The sequence below is a fragment of the Oncorhynchus mykiss genome, chromosome 10 (assembly GCF_013265735.2).
Source record: "Oncorhynchus mykiss isolate Arlee chromosome 10, USDA_OmykA_1.1, whole genome shotgun sequence".
In the NCBI taxonomy this organism is placed as follows: Eukaryota; Metazoa; Chordata; class Actinopteri; order Salmoniformes; family Salmonidae; genus Oncorhynchus; species Oncorhynchus mykiss.
The window spans coordinates 49920588-49941054 of NC_048574.1; the positions used below are offsets into that span (position 1 = coordinate 49920588).

Genomic DNA, 20467 nt, shown 5'->3' on the forward strand with positions numbered 1-20467 from the left:
AGGGAAATCTAAGTGTTACTTCTTTGAGTTGCTGAGGCAGAGGCATTAAGCCTTGTGGGATATTAAATAATGTGAACTCAGCAACCCACCTCAGTGCTGCTCTGACCACAGTGTTGTTTGGAAGCACAATTTTTAAGTTCACTCAAAACTTGACAATATTTATAGTGTGACTTTTGCTGTCGCAAGTCACTTTAAAAAGTACCTTTTCAGGGCCTCCCGAGTTGCACAGCTGTCTAAGGCACTGCGTCTCAGTGCTAGAGGCGTCACTACAGATCCGGGTTTAATCCTGGGCTGTATCACAACTGGCCGTGAATGGTATTTCCATAGGGCGGCGCACAATTGGCCCAGCATTGTCCGGGTTAGGGGAGGGTTTGGCCGGAGGGGCTTTACTTGGCTCACCGTGCCCTAGCGACTCCTTGTGTCGGGCCAGGCACCTGCAGGCTGACCTGGGTCGTCAGTTGAACAGTGTTTCCTCCGACACATTGGTGTGGCTGGATTCTGGGTTAAGTAGGCGGGTGTTAAGAAGGATTTTTAAGCCTTGAGACAATTGAGACATAGATTATGTATGTGTCCCATTCAGAGGGTGAATGGGCAAGACAAAATATTTAAGTGCCATTGAACAGGGTCTGGAAGTAAGTGCCAGGCACACCGGTTTGAGTGTGTCAAGAACTGCAACGCTGCTGTGTTTTTCACACTTAACAGTTTGCCGTGTGTAACAACAATGGTCCACCACCCAAAGAACATCCAGCCAACTTGACACAACTGTGAGAAGCATTGGCGTAAACATGGGCCAGCATCCCTGTGGAACACTTTCAACACCTTGTAGAGCCCATGCCATGACAAATTGAGTCTGTTCTGAGGACAAAGGGGGTGTAACTCAATATTTGTGTTCCCAATGTTTTGTATACTTCCGGCCCGTCCTTGGACACTGTGCTATCTAACCTCCAAACGAGCTTCAATGCCATACAGCACTCCTTCCATGGCCTCCAACTGCTCTTAAACGCTAGTAAAACCAAATGCATGCTTTTCAACCGTTCGCTGCCTGCACCCGCACGCCTGACCAGCATCACCACCCTGGATGGTTCCGACCTTGAATATGTGGACATCTATAAGTACCTAGGTGTCTGGCTAGACTCTAAACTCTCCTTCCAGACCCATATCAAACATCTCCAATCGAAAATCAAATCAAGAGTCGGCTTTCTATTCCGCAACAAAGCCTCCTTCACTCACGCCGCCAAACTTACCCTAGTAAAACTGACTATCCTACCGATCCTCGACTTCGGCGATGTCATCTACAAAATTGCTTCCAACACTCTACTCAGCAAACTGGATGCAGTTTATCACAGTGCCATCCGTTTTGTCACTAAAGCACCTTATACCACCCACCACTGCGACTTGTATGCTCTAGTCGGCTGGCCCTCGCTACATATTCGTCGCCAGACCCACTGGCTCCAGGTCATCTACAAATCCATGCTAGGTAAAGCTCCGCCTTATCTCAGTTCACTGGTTACGATGGCAACACCCATCCGTAGCACGCGCTCCAGCAGGTGTATCTCACTGATCATCCCTAAAGCCAACACCTCATTTGGCCGCCTTTCGTTCCAGTTCTCTGCTGCCTGTGACTGGAACGAATTGCAAAAATCGCTGAAGTTGGAGACTTTTATCTCCCTCACCAACTTCAAACATCTGCTATCTGAGCAGCTAACCGATCGCTGCAGCTGTACATAGTCTATTGGTAAATAGCCCACCCATTTTCAACCTACCTCATCCCCATACTGTTTTTATTTATTTATTTTTCTGCTCTTTTGCACACCAATATCTCTACCTGTACATAACCATCTGATCATTTATCACGCCAGTGTTAATCTGCATAATTGTAATTATTTGCCTACCTTCTCATGCCTTTTGCACACAATGTATATATAGACTCCCCTTTTTTCTACTGTGTTATTGACTTGTTAATTGTTTACTCCATGTGTAACTCTGTGTTGTCTGTTCACACTGCTATGCCTTATCTTGGCCAGGTCGCAGTTGCAAATGAGAACTTGTTCTCAACTAGCCTACCTGGTTAAATAAAGGTGAAATAAAAAAATAAAAATAAAATCTTTTATCATTCACCAACACACCAGCATTTTACCAGCTCCACTCTCTCAGGTCAAGTACAATGCTTGTTTTCCCCAGCCACACACCCGCTTCCTTTGTTTTAACCCACAGTTTATTCTGTCTACCACATTATAGGGAGAAATATGGATCAGGAATCCAGAAAAAAAAAAATATTTTATACAACATCTGAACCTATCGTAAACCGATAAGTCAACCCTACTGACTCCCCTGTAACCCCCACCCTAACACACTTCTGTTAGAAAAAGGTGCCCTGGGTCGGCCTATTACATTATTATTGCCTAGTTATTGTATTGAAGCCCAAACTGAAGGGCATTCTGAGGCACTGCTGTTCACTGTCCACATGAGTCTAGTTCTGAAAAGAAAGACCCGGCTACCAGGTCTCCGTGATAAGACAGAAACACATTTTATCTTGCACTGATCCATCGGGCACTAGTCTCCATACTGTTGTCCTCTCTACCGAGGTCAAGGGAAGTAGCACTGCTTCCCAGCCATGTTCAAATATCAAGAAGCAATTGGTTCACCATCAGTCACTCTTTGCTAATAAGGTATTTTACAACGGGTTGTTGGGGCAGATGCATTCCTGTCATTCTGAACCCTCTTATTCTGTCTCAAAGTTGATTATGGCCTGGTTTCTATTGGAGTTCATTGTTTCCTAGTCTGCACTCCAAACTCTTATTCATGGATACGTACTTTGTAGTTCACAATATCTAACATATGAGGGCACTTGCATGCCCTTTTAGCACTTCAAGGTGTATGTGAATTCGTGGGAGGGTGTCAATACTGATGAGCGTACAGTCTACCATGGTCGTTGTGTCTGTGTAGAGATTTGAGAAAGCAGAGGACATAAATTACACCAGGAAGAATGTGGAATGTGGTTTTAGCCTCTAAACCCAATGCAATTCATATTGACCACAATTCATATTGACCCCAATTCATATGGACCACAATTCATATTGACCACTTCTCTAAAACAAACTTGGACAAGACTGCCAGAATCTCTCCGTGGACGGTTGATATTCATATGAAGGCAATCAGCCACAAGACAACGAGGCCGCTATTGTTTGAGGATTGAAACCAGATGGGATGACTATTGTCTTTGTATGCTCTAGTCAGTTATGGCTGAGTGGCTTTACACATACTAGAACTATGCCAAGACAGGATTTTTGTGCTTACTAACAGATGGATCAATAACCTCAATTCCATCCCTTCACCCCCTCTGTTGTCTCTCACGCTACTCACGCTTGTCTTTCATTATCCCCCTCTTAACCTCTCCTCTTTCCTTCATCCTAATGCTCCTTTCCAACACTGTCCGAACCTCACGTCAGGGACACCCTGCACTCATGGGCTCTGCAGGTGTGCTCAGTAATCAGATTCTCACAGTCAAGGTTTGTCCTACCCCCCTTCCCCAACACTAAATCTCTCTCTCTCTCTCTCTCTCTCGACCGGGTCCTCCGAGTCTCCATCCAGCCTTGCCACTCCCTTCCTTTTTTCTCCTTCTCCCTCTCGTCTGTCAAGCCTATAGAGAATAGTAGAATGTTTCCCATGCCAATAAAGCCCCTTGAATTGAATTGAAATTGAATAGTCAGTTCTGACATCCTCACAACTCTCTGTTTAACCTCTCTTGTACATTCTTTCTTTCTGTTTGTTTTTCTTTCACTCTGTGTCTCTGGTGGCTTCCCTCTCTCCCTTTCTCTCTGCAGTCAGAAATGCCTCCTGAAGCTAGTCTCGGGTGCGTCTCTCACCCTCTTTCTCTTCTCTCCCTTCAAGCTGGCTTCTCACCCTCTTCTTCTATCACTTTCCCTCACTCTTTCACATCTCACACGCATGTTATTGGCCTCAAGCATTTTTATGTTTGCCGCTCTGCCACTTCCAAATGTCTGCTTCAAATGAGAGACAATTATGTCTCTTTGGAAAGTGAGTTTGAATAAATGACCGTGTTTGTGGATGATAATTGGTGGAAAGAATGCCAGTCAGAACTATGGTAATTGGAGAACAAGAATAGCTTGTTGTTTCCTTGACAAAATAAATTGCTGTTAATATGACTGTGTTAATCATCTTGTTTTGAATAAAACCTCATCAAGCATTCAACAGACTTATAGCATGAATATTATGCATAGCAGCAGTTTAAGCCTCACTGTAAGACTTTGACATTGGCAGGGATAGTTGGCGGCAAATGCCGGACACCTTGTAAAAAGAGGCTACTGTCAGAAAAGTTTTGAATTAACTGTACAGCACATTGATCAAAGTTAAGATATTGAAAGTGGTTCAAGAACTTGTCTGGGGTGTGACAATACAATTATTCTGCAACTTTTTTTGATTGATAATACTGTGGGAATTGGGATTATTACCTCATCTCATACTTCTCCTTCCATGCCTATACAGGGTGATCAGGGTCAGGCTGGCCCTCCCGGCCCCCCGGGGCCCCCTGGCTCACCAGGCCTCAGAGGACCATCTGGGAACACAGGGAAGGATGGGCCCAGAGGTCACCTTGGGGAGCAGGTAAGACAGCCCTCTCTCCTCCTCTCATCCATGTCGCTACAGTCATCAGTCAGAAGAGGACTGGCCACCTCTCGGAGCCTGGTTCCTCTCTAGGTTTCTTCCTAGTTTCCTGCCTTCTAAGGTTGTTTTTATAGCCACTGTGCTTCTGCCTTTGCATTGCTTGCGCTTTGTTGTTTTTTTGGCTGAGTATCTGTAAAGCACATTGTAACGAAAACTGATATCAAAAGGGCTTAAAAAATGTGTTTGGTTGATTGATTTATCTCACTCCCTGCTGGAAAAAACAGCATAGACTTGCATGGTCTGGAGACCAGACTTTGTTGTGTTTTCTCTGGAGACCACCCTTTGTTAATTTTTTCACTAGAGACCAGCCTCCAGCCTACAGCCTGGACTTTGGGCCAATGGAATGAGGGGTATCCACCTACTATTACACCTATTACAATTCTAATCATTGTAGCTTATATAAGGGAGCTTTAATGGTGGGAAATCGCCTCGCTATATAGCCCATTGTGCATTGACATTCATATCTCATTGTACAGCCTTACCTATGGATCTTGGTCCATGAATATTAGCTACGATGCTAATCTTTGTAATCAGTGTGTTTCCCTAAGCTGATACCTATGGATCTTGGGTCCATGAAATGCGGTAAGGCTATGCATTACAATATTAATGTTCTGTACAAAGTAGGTTGACTGGTAAGCTTAATGCGGCTCATTTCACACCGGTTTCAGGGTCCCGCAATAAGTGCTACATCATTTTGATAGATCTTAACAGTTCAAATCAAATCAAATGTTTTTATAAAGCCCTTCGTACATCAGCTGATATCTCAAAGTGCTGTACAGAAACCCAGCCTAAAACCACAAACAGCAAGCAATGCAGGTGTAGAATCACAGTGGCTAGGAAAAACTCCCTAGACAGGCCAGATCCTAGGAAAAAACCTAGAGAGGAACCAGGCTATGAGGGGTGGCCAGTCCTCTTCTGGCTGTGCCGGGTGGAGATTATAACAGAACATGGCCAAGATGTTCAAATGTTCATAAATGACCAGTATGGTCAAATAATAATAATCACAGTAGGTGTCGAGGGTGCAGCAAGTCAGCACCTCAGGAGTAAATGTCAGTTGGCTTTTCATAGCCGATCATTAAGAGTATCTCTACCACTCCTGCTGTCTCTAGAGAGTTGAAAACAGCAGGTCTGGGACAGGTAGCATGAACAGTCCGGTGAACAGGTCAGGATTCCATAGCCGCAGGCAGAACAGTTGAAACTGGAGCAGCAGCACAGCCAGGTGGACTGGGGACAGCAATGAGTCATCATGCCAGGTAGTCCTGAGGCATGGTCCTAGGGCTCAGGTCCTCCGAGAGAAAGAGAGAATTAGAGAGAGCATACTTAAATTCACACAGGACACCGGATAGGATAGGAGAAGTACTCCAGATATAACAAACTGACCCTAGCCCCCCGACACATAAACTACTGCAGCATAAATACTGGAGGCTGAGACAGGAGGGGTCAGGAAACACTGTGGCCCCTTCCAATGATACCCTCGGACAGGGCCAAACAGGATGGATATAACCCCACCCACTTTGCCAAAGCACAGCCCCCACACCACTAGAGGGATATCTTCAAACACCAACTTACCATCCTGAGACAAGGCCGAGTATAGCCCACAAAGATCTCTGCCACGGCTCAACCCAAGGGGGGGCTCCAACCCAGACAGGAAGATCACGTCAGTGACTCAACCCACTCAAGTGACGCACCCCTCCTAGGGACGGCATGAAAGAGCACCAGTAAGCCAGTGACTTAGCCCCTGTAATAGGGTTAGAGGCAGAGAATCCCAGTGGAGAGAGGGGAACCGGCCAGGCAGAGACAGCAAGGCCGGTTCATTGCTCCAGAACCTTTCCGTTCACCTTTACACTCCTGGGCCAGACTACACTCAATCATATGACCCACTGAAGAGATGAGTCTTCAGTAAAGACTTAAAGGTTGAGACCGAGTTTGCGTCTCTCACATGGGTAGGCAGACCATTCCATAAAAATGTAGGTTTATAGGAGAAAGCCCTGCCTCCAGCTGTTTGCTTAGAAATTCTAGGGACAATTAGGAGGCCTGCGTCTTGTGACCGTAGCGTACGTGTAGGTATGTACGGCAGGACCAAATCAGAGAGATAGGTAGGAGCAAGCCCATGTAATGCTTTGTAGGTTAACAGTAAAACCTTGAAATCAGCCCTTGCCTTAACAGGAAGCCAGTGTAGGGAGGCTAGCACTGGAGTAATATGATCAAATTTGTTGGTTCTAGTCAGGATTCTAGCAGCCGTATTTAGCACTAACTGAAGTTCATTTAGTGCTTTATCCGGGTAGCCAGAAAGTAGAGCATTGCAGTAGTCTAACCTAGAAGTAACAAAAGCATGGATTAATCTTTCTGCATCATTTTTGGACAGAAAGTTTCCGATTTTTGCCAACTGTCCTTGAAACAGTCTTGATATGTTTGTCAAAAGAGAGATCAGGGTCCTGAGTAACGCTGAGGTCCTTCACAGTTTTATTTGAGATGACTGTACAACCGTCAAGATTAATTGTCAGATTCAACAGAAGATCTCTTTGTTTCTTGGGACCTAGAACAAGCATCTCTGTTTTGTCCGAGTATAAAAGTAGAACGTTTTCAGCCAGTTGTGTTCTGTGGGTGTCACTGAGTAGGCTGATACCCCATTTCACGGACCCAAGATCCATAGAAAAAATGTGTGTTAAGTAACAAATAATTAAACAGCAGCAGTAAAATAACAATAGCGAGGCTATATACAGGGTGTACCGGTGCAGAGTCAATGTACGGGGGCAGTTAGTCGAGGTATTTGAGGTAATATGTACATGTAGGTAGAGTTAAAGTGAGGGGGGGGGGGGGGGGGGGTTAATGCTAATAGTCTGGGTAGCTATTTGATTAGGGGCGGCAGCGTAGCCTAGATCAGACCACAAGAATGGAATGGTCTGCTGTATCAAAAGCTTTGGCAAAGTCAATAAAAAGCAGCACAACATTGCTTAGAATTAAGGGCAGTGGTGACATAATTTAGTGACACCTCCATATCCTGAGCAGAAACCAGAATGCATTTCAGAGAGAATGCTATTAGACATCAAGAAAGCCAGTCAGTTGATTATTGACAAGTTTTTCCAGCTCTTTTGATTAACATGGCAAGATAGAAATGGGCCTTTAACAGTCAGGATCAGCTTGATTTCCCCTTGTAAATAAAATACGCACCATGGCTGCCTTCCAAGCACTGGGAACCTCCCCAGAGAGGAGAGACAGGTTAAAAAGGTGAGAGATAGGCTCGGCGATGATAGGGGCTGCAACTTTAAAGAAGAAAGGATCTAAACCATCTGACCTAGATGGTTTTTGGGGTTCATGTTGAAGGAGCTCCTTTAATACCTTAGACTCAGCCTGCAGGGAGAAGCTGTGTAATGAGGCAGGGGACAAAGCGGGTGGAGCATCAGGGCTAGTTGCATTACATGCTGACTAGGCTGGCCACGCGCTGGGAGATAAGGAAGTGTTGGACAGCCAAGGAGGCGTAGCTGTGTCAAATAGGAATTCCTGACTTAATGAAGTGGTGGTTAAAGAGCCCAGCCATACGCTGCCTGTCAGTAACAACCACATCATCAACATTAAGGGCATCTGTGAGGAGGCAGGTTTATTCTACAGGTCTTTCACAGTTTTCCAGAACTTCTTGGTGTTAGACCCACAGAGAGAGAACTGATCCTTAAAGTAACTAACTTTGGCCTTCTGGATAGCCTGAGTGCATTTATTTCTCATAGGCCTGAACGACAAATAGTCAGAGTATTTGTGTCCCAAGCTTTTCGCCAAATGGCGTTCTTGAGGTGGCGTAACTCTGCCAGATCACGGTCGAACCAGGGGCTGAACCTGTTTTTAATTCTAATTTTCTTTATGCGGGCGTGCTTGCTAACAATACCACTGCAAATATACAAAAATAAGTTCCAAGCATCTTCGACAGAAGGGATCAAGCTGATTTAATCCCAATTTGATTATATTCCATGTTAAATCCTATAATAGGGAGATTTAGCATTTTCTATCTTGGACAAAACAAACTAAATGTCACACGACCAATTAAATAGTTAGCTAACCAAGGTTACTTTACTGTTTCAAGGTATATTTTATATAGTTACACATTACAAACCTGTAAAAGATGATACATTATGAGAAAAGAGAAAATTGACTGGTCCAGAAAAAGTTCCGTAAATAGAATGAGGAAGTGAGGTCATGAGCACCAGTGTAAAGGCCACCAACCAACAGATCTGCTGGTTCCACCTAGTGGTACCAAAACCTTTCAGTGAATGTTAATGCATAAATCTGGAGGACTCTAATAAAGTAACAAAAGTTATGGCTCACATATAAAACCATTTCTTTAAAATCTAAAACACATCAAATCAAGATAAAAATGTGACCATACATTATGTGTGTGGGGGGAGGGGGCTGTGGGAGTGGATGCTATGCCAGTGACCGAGAGGTTGTGAGTTCAAATCCTAATTGAGGTGGACTCCCAAATAATCAGAATTGTTATGTTATGCTATGCAAAGATAAATAACATACAGTACCAGTCAAAAGTTTGGACACACCTACTCATTGAAGGGTTTTTCTTTATTTTCACTATTTTCTACATTGTAGAATAATAGTGAAGACATCAAAACTATGAAATAAAAAATATGGAATCATGTAGTCACCAACAAAAGTGTTTAACAAATCAAAATATGTTTTAGATTTTAGATTCTTCAAAGTAGGCACCCTTTGCCTTGATGACTGCTTTGCAAACCCTTGTTATTCTCTCAACCAGCTTCATGAGGAATGCATGAGGAAACCGTCTTGAAGGAGTTCCCACATATTCTGAGCACTTGTTGGCTGCTTTTCCTTCACTCTGCGGTCCAATTGAGATGAGGTTGGGTGATTGCGGAGGCCAGGTCATCTGATGCAGCACTCCAACACTCTCCTTCTTGGTCAAATAGCCCTTATTCAGCCTGGAGGTGTTGGGTCATTGTCCTGTTGAAAACAAATGACAGGCCCACTAAGCCTAAACCTTGGGATGGTGTATCGCTGCAGAATGCTGTGGTAGCCATGCTGGTTAAGTGTGCCTTGAATTCTAAATAAATCACAGACAGTGTACCCAGCAAAGCACCCCCAAACCTCCACCTTCATGCTTCACGGTGGGAACCACACATGCAGAGATCATCAGTTCACCTACTTACAAAGACATGGCGGTTGGATCCAAAAATCTCAAATTTGCACTCATCAAACCAAAGGACAGATTTCCACCGGTCTAATGTCCATTACTTGTATTTCTTGGCCCAAGCAAGTCTTTCCTTCTTATTGGTGTCCTTTAATAGTGGTTCTTTGCAGCAATTCGACCATGAAGGCCTGATTCATGCATTATTCTCTGAACAGTTGGTGTTGAGATGCGTCTATTACTTGAACTCTGTGAAACATTTATTTGAGCTACAATTTCTGAGGCTGGTAACTCAAATTAACTTATCCTCTGCAGCAGAGGTAACTCTGGGTTGTCCTTTCCAGTGGCGGTCCTCATGAGAGCCAGTTTCATCATAGTGCTTGATGGTTTTTGCGACTGCACTTGAAGAAACTTTCAAAGTTCTTGACATTTTCCGTATTGACTGACCTTCATGTCTTAAAGTAATGATGGACTTATTTGAACTGTATGAACTTGGTCTTTTGCCAAATAGGGCCATCTTCTGTATACCACCCCTACTTTGTCACAACACAACTGATTTGCTCAAACGCATGAAGAAGGAAAGATATTCCACAAGTTAACTTTTAACAAGGCACACCTGTTAATTGAAATGCGTTCCAGGTGACTACCAGTGGTGTAAAGTACATTAAGTAAAAATACTTTAAAGTACTACTTAAGTAGTATTTTGGGGGTAACTGAACTTTACTTTACTATTTATATTTTTGCCTACTTTTACTTCACCACATTCCTAAAGGAAACAATTTACTTTTTCTATTACGGTATCTTTACTTTTACTCAAGTATAACAATTGAGTACTTTCTTCCACCACGGGTGACTACCTCATGAAGCTGGTTAAGAGAATGCCAAGAATGTGCAACGCTGTCATCAAGGCAAAGGGTGGCTACTTTGAAGAATCTCAAATATAAAATATATTTTGATTTGTTTAACACTTTTTTTGTCATGCCCTGATCTGTTTAACCTGTTATTGTGCTTGTCTCCACCCCCCTCCAGGTGTCGCCCATCTTCCCCATTATCCCCTGCGTACTTATACCTGTGTTTTCTGGTTGTCTGTTGCCAGTTCGTCAAGCTTACGAGCGGTCGTCCTGTCAGCGCCTGTCGTTTCCCAGCCTCTCTTTTTCCCCTCATCCTCTTGGGTTTTCACCCTTGCCTGTCCTGACCCTGTGCCTGACCACTCTGCCTGAGCCTGCCTGTACCTTGGCTTCTACTCTGGATTATCGACCCCTGCCTTCCTTGACCTGTCGTTTGCCTATAAACATTGTTACTTCACACAGTCTGCACTTGGGTCTTACCTTGATTCGTGATATTTTTTGGTTACTACGTGATTCCATATCTGTTATTTCATAATGTTGAAGTCTTCACTAATTCTACGATGTAGAAAATAGTAAAGAAAAAGGAGTAGGTGTGTCCAAACCTTTGACTGGTACGGTCAATTTTTCTTAACTAATCCAATCTGTTAGTTGGATATATTGCACCCGTTACTGAGATAGATTCATGAATGAGACTTTCTAACCCTGGCAGTGATTCTGAATACCGATTGTGGGTATCCACTCTGGTTGAATTCGAAATAGGATTTAAACATCACTTTGCAAGACGGCGTAATGTGACTTGATGCTGGTTTTGCTTTAGCTTATGCTGTCACCAGTGTCCAAAACACAGCGACGGCTGTTCACCAGTGAACACACAACAAAGCCTGGTATGCCAGCAAAACCAGCTAAACCATGCTGGTCAGACCAGCTTGACCAGCATCTGACTAGCACTGACCAGCATAGACCAGCATATGGAGGTAGGAGAGATAATGAAAGGATCCTCAGCTCAGTGAAATGCAGAGTAGTTCAGTACACAAAGCCAACCATTAATTTCCTTTCACGCTCTTCATCTAGCTTTCCTACTGCATGAAAGATAATCTGATTCATTCCAGCCAGGACAGCTCTGAGATGAGGTCAATAACACCGCTCTCCATATTGCCAGCAGATGTTTCAAAGTCAACAAGCAGCGAGGCCATTTCCTGTTGTTTCTCTAATTATGATTATCTTAGCGTACTGAACCCACCTCGTTAGGTGCTAGAGGAGAGGAGAGCAACCGGTGGTGGATCTGCCTTGTCTTGTCATCTTCTCCGCACATGTGGTGGTGAGAGCAGACATGGCATACAGTCATTCTAGTAACTAGTTTTGCATTGACTCCAGTGATTACCAGGGATTCATTCTCAGACCGCCGTTTTGCCCTCAGAACAGTCTCAATTTGTTGGAGCATGAACTCTACAAGGTGTCTTGATACACATTGGAAACGGTTGAGTGTGAAAGGCCCAGCAGCGTTGCAGTTCTTGACACAAACCGGTGCGCCTGGCACCTACTACCATACCCCGTTCAAAGGCGCTTAAAACTTTTGTCCATGTCTTGTCTCAAGGCTTAGAAATCCTTCTTTGACCTGTCTCCTCCCATTAATTTAAATGGATTGAAGTGGGTTTAACAAGTGACATCAATAAGGGATCATGGCTTTCACCTGGATTCACCTGGTCAGTCTATGTCATAGAAAGAGCAGGTTTCCTTAATGTTTTGTACATTCAGTGTATATTTTACCTTCAGACCTCCTTGTTGATAGACGTGTGATTAACAGGGGTGCAACATTCACTGGGGTCAGGGGGGAATTTCACATTCCGAATTTGCATTTTTGTACACCCAAGTATTATTGTTGGAATATGATACAAAATGAGGCAACGGTGTGCATTAGAATGATGCGGACGCCTCTGAGCAGTGGGATAGGCTGTTTGGAGTGTTTATCCGACTGGATAATAAATAAATAGCAATAATTATGTCCCCCCCACTTCTGAAACCAAAGCTGTGCCTCTGGTGATTAATAATAGTTTACTAGAGCTGGACAAGAATTGCTATTATTGTTTTGCTTTGCATTATGTTGTGTTGTTTTGCTCTATAAATGTAAATTGTTATGAATAGCAAAAAATACCATCTCAGTAGATGCAACAGAAAAGCTTCACTAATTCACAAGACGACTTTTGTTGGATTTGTATAAATAATGCCATCTAGTGGATGATCAATTGAATTGCCTCGCTCTTCACTGTGGTCCATCTTTACTTCTTGTTGTTTTAATAAAGCTTGAGATTTCCTTCACAGGGTCCACCTGGTCGAGATGGAACTGATGGATTAGAGGTAGCCTATGTTACAAATCTGATTTTGTATGTCTGATATAATAAGGTGCACAAACACCAACACACTCTCCCACACACACACACACACACACACACACATACCACGTCACAGTATTCCCTTTCCTTGAGCTCTACTCCCTACACTTTGTTTCATGTTTCTTATTCCTTCTGGTTAGTCTGGTATTGTTTTAGATGTTTGTGTTTCTTCTTTTTCTTTTATATAATTGTAAAGCAACTTGGGTCTGTGAAAAGCGCTGGCCCACATCATTCTGATACTGTCTCCTCTTTACACAGGGACAAATGGGTCCTCCTGGACGACAGGTAATATATCTGCATTTCTCACTTCCACACGTACCGTTGTACATGTGCACTACCTTTCAAACGTTTTTGGAGAGTCACTTAGAAATGTCCTTGTTTTTTAAAGAAAAGCACATTTTCTGTCCATTTAAAATAACATCAAATTGATCAGAAATACAGTGTGGGCATTGTTAACGTTGTAAATGACTATCGAAGCTGGAAACGGATGATTTTTTTGTGGAATATCTACATAGGCGTATAGAGGCCCGTTATCAGCGACCATCACCTCCTGTGTTCCAATGGCACGTTGTGTTAGCTAATCCAAGTTTATCATTTTAAAAGGCTAATTGATCATTAGAAAACCCTTTTGCAATTATGTTAGCACACCTGAAAACTGTTGTTCTGATTAAAGAAGCAATAAAACTGTCCTTCTTTAGACTAGTTAAGTATCTGGAGCATCAGCATTTGTGGGTTCGATTACAGGCTCAAATTGCCAGAAACAAAGGACTTTCTTCTGAAACTTGTTAGTCTATTCTTGTTCTGAGAAATGAAGGCTATTCCATGCGAGAAATTGCTAAGAAACTGAAGATCTCGTACAACGGTGTGTACTACTCCTGTCCCAGAACAGCGAAAACTGACTCTAACCAGAATAGAAAGAGGACTGGCAGGCCCTGGTGCACAACTGAGCAAGAGGACAAGTACATTAGAGTGTCTAGTTTGAGAAACAGGTGCCTCACAAGTCCTCAACTGGCAGCTTCATTAAATAGGAACCGCAAAACACCAGTCTATATGTCAACAGTGAAGAGGCGACTCCGGGATGCTGGCCTTCTAGGCAGAGTTCCTCTGTCCAGTGTCTGTGTTCTTTAGCCCATCTTCATCTTTTATTTTTATTTGCCAGTCTGAGATGTGGCTTTTTCTTTGCAACTCTGCCTAGAAGGCCAGCATCCCGGAGTCGCCTCTTCACAATTGACGTTGAGACTGGTGTTTTGCGGGTACTATTTAATGAAGCTGCCAGTTGAGGACTGTTTTGCTAACACAGACTGGAATATCGTCCGGGATTCCTCCGATGTCATTGAGGAGTACACCACATCAGTCACTGGCTTTATCAGTAAGTGCATCGATGACGTCGTCCCCACAGTGACCGTACGTACATACCCCAACCAGAAGCCATGCACTACAGGCAGCATCCGCACTGAGCTAAAAGCTAGAGCTGCCGGTTTCAAGGAGCGGGACTCTAACCCGGAAGCTTATAAGAAATCCCTCGTTGGATGTGGCAGGGCTTGCAATCCATTACAGACTTCAAGAGAGCTGCCCAGTGACACAAGCCTACCAGATGAGCTAAACTACTTATATGCTCGCTTCGAGGCAAATAACACTGAAACATGCATGAGAGCACCGGCTGTTCCGAAAGACTGTGTGATCACGCTCTCCGCAGCCGATGTGAGTAAGACCTTTAAACAGGTCAACATTCAGAAGGCCGCAGGGCCAGACGGATTACCAGGACGTGTACTACGAGAATGCGCTGACCAACTGGCATGTGTCTTCACTGACATTTTCAGCCACTCCCTGTCCGAGTCTGTAATACCAACATGTTTTAAGAACACTAAGGTAACTTGCCTAAATGTCTACCGACCCGTAGCACTCACGTCTGTAGCCACGAAGTGCTTTGAAAGGCTGGTCATGGCTCACATCATCCCAGAAACCCTAGACCCACTCCAATTTGCATACCACCCCAACAGATCCACAGATGATGCAATCTCTATTGCACTCCACACTGCCCTTTCCCACCTGGACAAAAGGAACACCTACGTGAGAATGCTAATCATTGACGACAGCTCAGCTTTCAACACCATAGTGCCCTCAAAGCTCATCAATAAGCTAAGGACCCTGGGACTAAACACCTCCCTCTGCAACTGGATCCTGAACTTCCTGACGGGCCGCCCCCAGGTGGTGAGGGTAGGTAACAATACATCTGCCACGCTGATCCTCAACACAGGGGCCCCTCAGGGGTGCGTGCTCAGCCCCCTCCTGTACTCCCTGTTCACTCATGACTGCACGACCAGGCACGACTCCAACACCATCATTACATTTGCATATGACACAACAGTGTTAGGCTTGATCACCAACAATGATGACGCAGCCTATAGGGAGGAGGTCAGAGACCTGGCTGTGTGGTGCCAGGACAACAACCTCTCCTTCAACGTGATCAAGTCAAAGATGATTGTGGACTACAGGAAAAATAGGACCTAGCATGCCCCCATTCTCATCAACGGGGCTGCAGTGGAACAGGTTGAGAGCTTCAAGTTCCTTGATGTTCACATCACCAACAAACTAACATGGTCCAAGCGCACCAAGACAGTTGTGAAGAGTGCACGACAAAACCTATTCCCCCTCAGGAGACTGAAAAGATTTGGCATGGGTCCTCAGATCCTCAAAATGTTCTACAGCTGCACCATCGAGAGCATTGGTTGCATCACTGCCTGGCATGGCAAGTGCTCGGCCACCGACCGCAAGGCACTACAGAAGGTAGTGTGAACGGCCCAGTATATCACTGGGGCCAAGCTTCCTACCATCCAGGACCTGTATACCACGCGGTGTTAGAGGAAGCCCCTAAAAGTTGTCAAAAACTCCAGCCACCCTAGTCATAGACTTTTCTCTCTGCTACCGCACAGCAAGCTGTCCAAGATGCTTCTAAACAGCTTCTACCCCCAAGTCATAAGACTTCTGAACGTCTAGTCAAATGGCTATGACTATTTGCAGTGCCCCCCCCCCCCCCCCCTTCTTTACACCACTGCTACTCTCTGTTGTCGTCTATTCATAGTCACTTTATTAACTCTACCTACATGTACATACTATCTCAACTAGCTGGTGCCACAACACATTGACTCTGTATCGGTACCCCCTTGTATATAGTCTCTCTATTGTTATTTTACTGCTGCTCTTAAATGACTTGTTATTTTTATCTCTTATTCTTATCCGTATTTTTTTGAAACTACATTGTTGGTTAGGGGCTCGTACGTAAGCATTTCACTGTAAAGTCTACACATGTATTCGGCACATGTGACTAATAAAATTAGATTTAATTTGACTTCACTTGTGAGGCGTCTGTTTCTCAAACTACATTAAAATACACATATTGTACCTTCAGAGGTACACACTATGATCTTACATGGTACTGTTCGGTACCTTTTAGGGTACATTTTGCAGATAAAGATAAAATATTTTGAATATAAAGGTACAATCATCACACTGTTCACACAATCATTTCTGTTTCCCAGAGTACAAACATATTTTGTGTACCCTCAATGCCCTCTCACTCTCAAAAAAAGGGGTATGGTGTGAAGGTACATTTCTGTTTCCCAGAGTACAAACATATTTTGTGTGCCTTCAATAACCTCAATACCCACCATAAGATACAATGATGCATTTTTGCCACCTAAAAGGAACTAATGGCTTTGTCACTGGGGTGGCACCCTAAAAAGGCACATTTGTGCTATAATCATGAACATATTTTTACAAGTGTTTTTAATATATGGGTTTTTGCATGTACATTGATTGATTAAATAATCTTATGCTGCACAAAGATAAATAACATACATTTTCCTAACTAATCCAATTAGTTCGATTTATTACACCGGTTACTGAAATGGTTGCCCCAGTTTAAATGGCTTAGGTAGTCTCCTCACAATGTATCTAATCCTGGCAGTTATTATGAATGTGGGTGAATAAAAATTGTGGGTGAATTAAAAATTCCAACTCTAGGATATCCTCACTCTGGCTGGATTCCGATAGGAATTACGCATCACTTTTCAAGCCAGCATAATGGGACTTGCAGGTAGGGTTGGTAAATTCTGTTAACTTTCCCACATTTCCCAGGTTTTCCAGAAATCCTGGTTTGAAAATTCCTTGAAACTGGAGGGAATATTGGCAGGGCATCTGGAATCCTTCAACCAGGACATCTGGGAATTTGGGGAAATGTACTGGAATGCTGCAGTGCTAATTGCAGGCATGATTTGGCTTGTAAACCATGCGTGTCAGGACACTGTATTAGGGTAAAACTACTGTAGGTCTCAAAATAAGGCCTGATGAGATATGTAATGTATTGTCATAATGAATTGAATTTGAATGGTAACATTCACCAAGGAACTCAGTTGGTTGAGGTCACAGGACTGAAAATTCAACAACCATGTCTCTGTCACTAACAAATACAGTCATGGGTGGTAACTCTATAATTTACTCGAAAGGGGCAAGACACAGTGCGAAATAATATTTGTGGCGTGGCTTAGTCTGTGGGTGTGGCTTTCAGCTAGTTATTTTTGGCCACCTGTGAGTGGAAGTGTTGTACCAGTTTAAGTGATCTATTGTAAAGGTACATTTTTGTCATTTACAATGAACAAATGGCGTTGTCACTGTAGTGGTAACCGATAAAGGCAACAAAAAAAAAACTGCTTTTGTTCCTGTGGACTATATGTAATGATGGTACTATCTGAGGTATGAACTGAGGTACAAATGCATGTATGTACCTATAACTAAAGGTACAAAGGATGACCAAACAGGGTACCATGTCAGGGACAAGCGGTTGTACCCTTTTAAGAACATATCTAAACCTTTTTCTAAGAGTGTATAAAACCTGTGGTTAATTAATAATAATCTAATGTTTCGCAGTTCATTAATATGTTCCAATAATCTGATGTCTTGCAGGGTGAGGATGGACAGCATGGCATGCTTGGACCACAGGGGCCTCCAGGGCTAAAGGTGTGAAGTATTATTATTCATTCCTGTTCCTCCTCTCCCTTCTCTTTCCCAATCTCACTCTTTCTCCATGTCTGTGACAGGGGGAACCGGGGCATGCTGGTGACCAGGGCAGGAGTGGCCTTGATGGACTACCAGGGATGAAGGTAAAGAGGAAGAATCATAAATGGAGATCTTGAAATATGAATATACAGCTAGGTATCAACTCACAGGTCATCACCCTATGCATTGATGCACTGGAATGACAGGCATGCTGAGGTTCCACTGTGTGTATTCACTCTATGTTCTCGTTCAGGGGGAGAAGGGGGACACAGGAGACACAGGGCCTCAGGGGGACACGGTGAGTGGCTCCTCATATCACACTCTTTAACCTAAAGTCATCTACTGTGGGTCTATGAAGAAAATATCTGCATTAGACACGTCTTCCAAGATGATACATTTATTTTTCTTCATTCATTCTACCTGTGTGTTTCACTCTGTCTCCCTCTGCAGGGCTTACCCGGAGAGAAGGCTGTTCTTGACTCCTATGACATCGGCCTTGGCCATGTCTTTCAGGTGAGTTCGTAATTGGGTTCTTTAAAAGTTGATCTGAAACAACATTCTGCATTGTACTGCGACCCCACAAATTCAGATTGTGCTATCTTATTAACGATTAAAAGTGTCACACACCATAATATTATTCTATGTATGTATTATGTATAACAGTCTCCTGTGCAGTACAAAGTCTCACTCACTTTCCTTTTCTACTTTTCTACGTTTTATTATTCCCGCAGGGCCCCCCAGGGCCACCAGGGCCACCAGGAGGACAAGGGCCAAAGGTGAGAGTTGTGTTTGAGAGGTGACTGAGTGGTTAAGGCGATGGACTGCCAATCCATTGTGCTGTGCATGCATGGGTTTGAATCCCATCCTCATCTGTGGAAGATATTTTGCTCTGGAGAGATTTGTCATTGTAGCCAATATATTGTATCTATTATACGCAATGCACAGTGTGTCGTTTCTATTATCTGACTGTAAGTTGTTCTAGATAAGAGTGTCAGTTAAATGACCAAAATGTCAATGTATCAAATATGTTGGCATATCCATTATTGGTGCAGTCATCTACAGTATGGCTTTGGTTTATGGATTGACAATAGGCACACACATGTTTTCCTGTCTCCTTCATGCCAACAGGGAGAATCAGGCTCACATGGTGCACCTGGAGCTGATGGGGATAGGGTAAATGACATGACTCTGTAATAATTAATTATTATTGTACTAGACATCATTGTATCCACCTCATGTTGTGCCTCTTCTCTGTAGGGAGCCAAAGGGGAGAGAGGTGATGACGGGATGCCTGGAGTGGCAGGGGAAAAGGGAGAGAGAGGTCTGACGGGCCTAACTGGGCTTGTGGTAAGTGGGATATGGGCTATGTCCTGATGGATACCCAACGGGCTATGGGCATGGCAGTCTAGTATCCCACTGCTTTGTAGATTTTGTCCATATAATGTATTTCTTTCTCTCTTAGGGAGCTGACAGCAAAAAAGGAGCGAGAGGAGATTCAAGGTTTGAGGACAATCTGGTCAGTAATGTTTTAGATACCAAACTTGTATCTATACCAAACTGTTAACTGTCTACACCAAACTGTGTGATATCTCATCATGGTCGAGTAGTGTTATATGATTGTGTGACCTCTGGTTATCCTAATTCTCTCTGCTTCAGGCCCAGATCATCTCTATCGCAGGCCCTCCAGGGCCCCCCGGACCTCCTGGGCTCCAAGGATTCATGGTGGGTAACTGGTCCCTCTGTCTTCTTAATAATAGGGGGGTATCAAAAGCTTAAACTCTCTAGATACCAATGTTCTGTCTGCATAGAGATGACTGTCAAACACTCCATACTCAACCTGTTCTCAGAGGAACCTAGTAAATTGTTGTAAAATGTTTTTAAATAATTTACGTGCTTTAATATGCTCTTGTGATGAACAGTGTTTACAAAGAGAATGAGATAACACATTGTGTTTTTCAGGGACATCATGGAATGCCTGGCCCCAAGGTGTGTTGTCAGGGCTCTGATCTCTTCCTGCCCCTAGAATGACCCAGGATTCTTTAGGCTACTAAAGCTGCACTGGAATGCCCTGTCATTCAAAATGTTGCATTAACAGATAATGAAAAGCTGGATGTTAGAATAGAAAATGAAAATTGTACTTGCGGTAAATCAGAGAGAAGATGGATTGTAATTCGCAAGGAAATGAAAGCACCAGCTTGAAATTGTGCTTTTGTCAATGTCTCGCAGGGGGAACCAGGCGACATAGTGAGCGGAGAAAAGGGGGATGCAGGTGACAGAGGACCTCCTGGGTTAAGGGTAATTATATCCTATTCTGTCTCACTCATACTGCATGTTGGGGTTGGGGTGCA

At 43.7% G+C, this 20467-nt stretch overlaps 1 protein-coding gene across 14 annotated transcripts in view; it reads left to right on the forward strand.

Moving 5' to 3' along the window:
* The window catches only part of LOC110534200 (collagen alpha-1(XXIII) chain), a 142579-nt gene that overhangs the window by 109159 nt on the left and 12953 nt on the right, over positions 1–20467 (forward strand). For all 14 annotated transcript variants that reach the window (XM_036933304.1, XM_036933309.1, XM_036933305.1 and 11 more), the window contains 14 exons: positions 4507–4623; positions 12994–13029; positions 13323–13349; positions 18027–18080; positions 18161–18223; positions 18373–18417; positions 18570–18632; positions 18851–18895; positions 19248–19292; positions 19377–19466; positions 19582–19635; positions 19776–19841; positions 20079–20105; positions 20346–20414. In XM_036933304.1, coding sequence (XP_036789199.1) covers positions 4507–4623; positions 12994–13029; positions 13323–13349; positions 18027–18080; positions 18161–18223; positions 18373–18417; positions 18570–18632; positions 18851–18895; positions 19248–19292; positions 19377–19466; positions 19582–19635; positions 19776–19841; positions 20079–20105; positions 20346–20414 — 801 coding nt within the window. The remainder of the gene's footprint in view (positions 1–4506; positions 4624–12993; positions 13030–13322; positions 13350–18026; positions 18081–18160; positions 18224–18372; positions 18418–18569; positions 18633–18850; positions 18896–19247; positions 19293–19376; positions 19467–19581; positions 19636–19775; positions 19842–20078; positions 20106–20345; positions 20415–20467) is intronic.